The sequence below is a fragment of the Berghia stephanieae genome, chromosome 2, assembly GCF_034508935.2.
Source record: "Berghia stephanieae isolate SIO BIC M18660-M18661 chromosome 2, UCSD_Bste_1.3, whole genome shotgun sequence".
Lineage (NCBI taxonomy): Eukaryota > Metazoa > Mollusca > Gastropoda > Nudibranchia > Aeolidiidae > Berghia > Berghia stephanieae.
Window position 1 is genome coordinate 58340925 of NC_088361.1, and position 5424 is coordinate 58346348.

A 5424-nucleotide genomic window follows, 5' to 3' on the forward strand; every position below is an offset into this window, starting at 1 on the left:
AGTATTCTTTACCTTTTTCGATGGCAGCCACCCGCCTTTCCAGCATTCTGATTCTTTCTTCGAGCTGTTTTACCTTCTTCCTACAACCTCCACAAATCACATGAATGGAATATATTACAGTGAGCAGGAGGAGGCCAATGCGCATTCTTCAGCTTTGAACAAAAACAATAACAAATTATCAGACAGAAAACATAAAAATAATGGAGCGGAATGGTAGTCAATTCGAACTGACAAATACAGTTACATCTCAACGATCTTCATGTCTCCGAGTTTCTAACATATCTACAGTGCACTCAGATACGTTTTTAAAGTAATGGCCAGAAAATGTTCTCTTCACATAGGGCTATCGATCAATTAAAATGACACTCAGATTGTCAAAAAGTCACAAACGCGAGGCTTCATTCAAACCTGATATTTCATATCGATTAATACGACTCACGATTTTGCAATACGTCTTCAACATGAAATTTCTTTATTAGAAGTATCAGAACTCAGATTTTTTTACAAGCTGAGGGTAATTCTAATCGATCAATATTTGGAGTATAAGTTTTCTGGTCAAACTGTAAAATAAAAAGTATGTAAAAATGTGTTTTGCCCGTTCAGGACAGAGTAGTGGCGTGATATGGACTGATATTCATTATATATATTGGTGCTAATTTGGTGCTTTTTGCAATGCACTATTGGGAACAGATAAACACTAATAAAACACCAACAATAACCTGGGAGATTGTCCAGCAAAGCAGCCCCTACCGATGCAGTGCTAGAAAATGCAACCTGTGCCTGACAGAGAAACTGGAAATACAATTACACAACCACAGAAACAACAACACCTTAAACAAAAGATCAGAACTAATGACAATGTGCAGACACTCTAATAAATTCAAGCTCAAAACACAAAAGGTTAAATAACCCTTACCCCCTTCCCCTCCCCCCTCCCTGCCCAATTATAACTATTATCATTACTATTATTATTATTATTATTATTATTATTATTATTATTATTATTATTATTATTATTATTATTATTATTATTATTATTATTATTATTATCATTATTATTATTATTATTATTATTATTATTATTATTATTATTATTATTATTATTATTATTATTATTATCAGTATTATTATTATTTTGCTGTGCAATCAATCATATTACTAGAAATATCATTAAATTCGGCATAATGTGATTTGTAACTCGATGACTATTCTCAAATGTTTTTGTATTCCTTTTCTTTTAATTGTTCATTCTTCATTGTTAATCTCAGGAATGACAAACATCAAGAATTTGCCGTCATTATGTTGCTTTAATATATAGATCTATACCTATATATTACATGCTCTAATTAATATTATCAAAAAAAATTATCAAAATATATGAAAATTATATATATAGCTATATATATATATATATATATATATATATATATATATATATATATATATATATATATATTTATTTTATATATATATATATATATATATATATATATATATATATATATATATATATATATATATTTATACATATAAACATTTCAAAGATAATTATGATTGTTTGACTTCTACTATGATATATATTATAGTTGTCTATTTCCGTTTGTTAGTTTTTAAATTTTATTTTCGTTGTTTTAACAAACGACAACAACAACGACAACAACGAATTCCCTTTATTCACCCCACAAGGGAAATTTGTCTCTAGGGTCTATTCCACGGGCAGACTGGTATAACCCAGGCGTCAGCCGCAGTACAGTGCCGCAAATTGGGCTAAGGTGAGGTGACTTGCTCAAGGCCACACAGCGCAGCGGCGAGTGGTCGAACTAGGTACCTTTCGGGTAGGTAGCAAAGACCGTACCGCTGAGCCACGCAGCCCTCGCTTACCTGTTAAGGCTATTTATCCTTTTTCATTACACGCTTATCGTTTGATGGGTATGGCTTACACTCAATCCCTTTAGATATTGACTTTGAAATAATATAAAGTCTGCCATTTACAACAACAAGAACATTATTGAAATAATTTTTAAAAATATAGAGCAATAAATAAATATTAATCTTTTTATAACTATAAACAACATTGAATTCACGACGTCGCATTTCTTTTGCCGGTTCGTATAAATTGCTCATTCCAGGCGAATGATGATGATGATGAGGAGGAGGGGGCGGAGGAGGAGGAGAATGGAGAAGAGGAGAAGGATCAGAAGAGAGGGAATGAGGATGATGAAGAAGAAGATGATGATGATGATGATGATGATGATGATGATGATGATGATGATGATGATGATGATCGATCTACATACTTATGTTGTCATATGTTGTGTTGAAAAAGCAAAATTTGACTATCATTTCCCGCAGTCTCAGAAAATATTCTGTTTTGTGATTTCACAAACACTTCTATTGTTTAGATGAAAACACTTTACATAACTCCAGTGGATGTTGAATAACATATATATTTGCTGCTCCAGTAAAACATGTTTTTATAAAGCTTCATAAATATAGGAATCGTCACTTTACACAAATACTTTGGTATGACATTTAGCTATGTTATACACAATTCTTAAAAAGCCAAATCATTAAACACTTTTTTTATATATTCCAGAACGAGAGGGAACCAAAATGTTCTTTCTTATCTCGTCCAAAGGCCAAATAACATTGTTGAAGCAAACATTGAACACACACACACACACACACACACACACACACACAAACAGAGAGAGAGAGAGAGAGAGAGAGAGAGAGAGAGAGATAGATAGATAGATAGAGAGAGAGAGAGAGAGACAGAGAGAGAGAAGGGGGGAGGGGGGGGGGGATACTGCAATAGAAACCGTAAACTATAGATGTTATCAACACAGACGTTTCATCATTATCCTCAGAATGGGAGCCGGGAATTAACTCGTCCAACTAGGGCTGAATTCCATTAACAGCACAAACATTTAGAGAACAAGAAGTACCTATAAGATAAAAAAAAAAAACAAGTATAAAGTTAATGCCTAATAGATAACGATACGAAGTATAAAGCGATTAATGACATGAAATACTTTAAAACACAGTATATTATAGTCAGACATAATTTGTTGTGTGGAGGCGAAAAAATAGATTCTGTTAATTGTATTTGGCAAAAGTCACATCGAATTATTAATGACAAGTCTAACAGGAATGTGAATATCGTAAAATATAATTTAAAGAATGAAGCAGATAGCTTATTAGATAGGATGGATGAACACGTGGCGCACAGGATGCGAGGATTTTAACAGTCTGTTTTACAAGTTACAGGAAGGAGGGTCATGGAGGGTGACAAGGGTTGCCCAAGTTTTTCCTAGCGATTTCGTAGCCACGCGCGACTGTCATTAATCCTTGTCATAACAAACTAATTGGAGGGGGTGGGGAGAGGGGAGACGATAACAAAAACAAGAAAATTAAGATAAGAGAGACAATAGAGGAGAAAACCATCCGCGTGATGTGTGCGCGCCTCACCCGTCGCTGTGGCTATAATTGATGGCAAAATGTGGAGACAAGACAGATCAGATATAATTATAATAATAAAGCGAACGTCAAGAAGAAGATTATAATGATAATATTATTCTGACCAAAAGAAAATATCAATAATTTAAGGAGGCCAATTCAATGAATTACTTTTCACCATTTCATTCGCCAATCCTGAGCCTAAGTTGATCGATCTACCTGGCTCATTCATTATGACATACATCCGGTTTCGTACCAATTTGCTTGCTACTATTTTGATAGGATGCTAGTATTTAATAAATTACTTTCTGCTATATTTAACAGAGCCAAGTCGCCAATCATTAAAGATCTGAAAAAGTGTGTATAATAAAGTGCCAGACAAAGCAGAGAGAAAAATACAAGGGAAAAATCCGCCCCAAAACAACCCCCTGGTCAGCGGGCGGTCAAATGTACTACCAATACATACAGAGGTTATCCGATACATAGCGATTTGGGACGATTTTATGCCTATATTTTTCACAAGGGTACGCGTTTTCGGTATGAACCCTCGCTGCATCACTAAACACAAACATTGAACAGAAGAGGACGAAGATAACATTTTAGCTCCATTTTTATTTTTTTGCAAGTGTCAAAGTGACACTTTGTATCCGACCGACGTGCATTAATTTGCAGATCTGATAACCCAATTTATTATATGCTCATTTTTGTAATGGGAATCTCCAAAAAAAAAAAAAAATAAAACAAGTGACGCAAAATATTGTCCATTACAACGTTAAACTAGGCCTATGATTGTTTGTTTGTCTTTTTGTTTTTAAGGGTTTTACGGCGCCTGCTACACATTTAGGTAATTTCCGCGTCAGTAAAACAGAAGAAAATGGGATAGTAAAACGGTTATGGAATTACAAATAAAAGCCCATAAGAAAAGTAAGACAATGGGAATTTGCACAAATATAGAACAGATACAGATTCCAAGAGCATACTATCATTGTGCATGGTTTGAGATCACCTAATAGTTTCACCTGACAGGAGCACATGTCCACACTAAGAGGAATACAGTCAAATGTTTAAAAATCATATGTTCAATAAAAATAGAGTACATAATAGAGATATGATTTACAAGGAGGAAAATATCGTCTCCCAAAACTATAACTATACATTCGACTGTTTTCCTCCAAGCCAAGGACTCCGGTCAGGGTCAGGTCAAAACTAAGTAATCTCATTCGGAGACAAAGACAGATTTAGGGGAATAGAAATAGAAGACACGGTAAGTGCCTCCCTGTCCACTATGGGAGACCAGGAACCCCAATCAGTGGCCCATAATGGAGTTTGGATGTCAGACCTACATATATTATGTATACGTCGTTTCCGACCTTACCGACGTGAACATTTGTATAATTACATATCGGACCCTACAAAATTTGATACTTTTTTTTCTCTCTTTCGAGTTGATTACCAAATGAAGAATCGGGACGATAACATTCATGGTTGTCTTCGATTGAGTTGTAGATTGGAAGCTTGAAATATTATGGTGACCCGAATGAATCAGATTTTTTCTTTCATCCTGTTATAGTTGGGTTAAAGTTCCTGACAACTCGACAGATAGTAAGAAAATGTTTAAGTTTAAAGAAATAGGTAGTAGAAGTAGTGGTAGATATTTGGCACGTTATATAGGAATAGATTAGGTTCAGAAGGTAAGTATTAATCCCCGTTAAAGCATAAATACTTTAATATAGATCATCAGAATTGCCTCACACAATAACATGTTAACACATAATGTAGGACGGGACATGGCGCCTGTTGGGCGATATTACATTTTTTTTTTCGGACAGACAACGCTGTTAACGGCCAGGTACTCATTTTACACCTGAGTACGATGAGAGAATGTGAGTAAGGAGTCTTTTCCAAGGACACGAACCCAGGACCTTCCGATCCGAAAGCGAGTGTCATACCACAAGACCACATAGC

General features: G+C 34.8%; 1 protein-coding gene across 1 annotated transcript in view; it reads right to left on the reverse strand.

Moving 5' to 3' along the window:
* The window catches only part of LOC144963691 (uncharacterized), an 11174-nt gene extending 8755 nt beyond the window's left edge, over positions 1-2419 (reverse strand). Inside the window, exons 1-2 of the mRNA XM_078897644.1 lie at positions 2298-2419; positions 13-152 (exon numbers count right to left, since the gene is read on the reverse strand). Of these exons, the coding sequence (XP_078753770.1) occupies positions 13-145 (133 nt within the window). The 5' untranslated portion in view covers positions 146-152; positions 2298-2419. The remainder of the gene's footprint in view (positions 1-12; positions 153-2297) is intronic.
* Positions 2420-5424: the final 3005 nt, after the last annotated feature.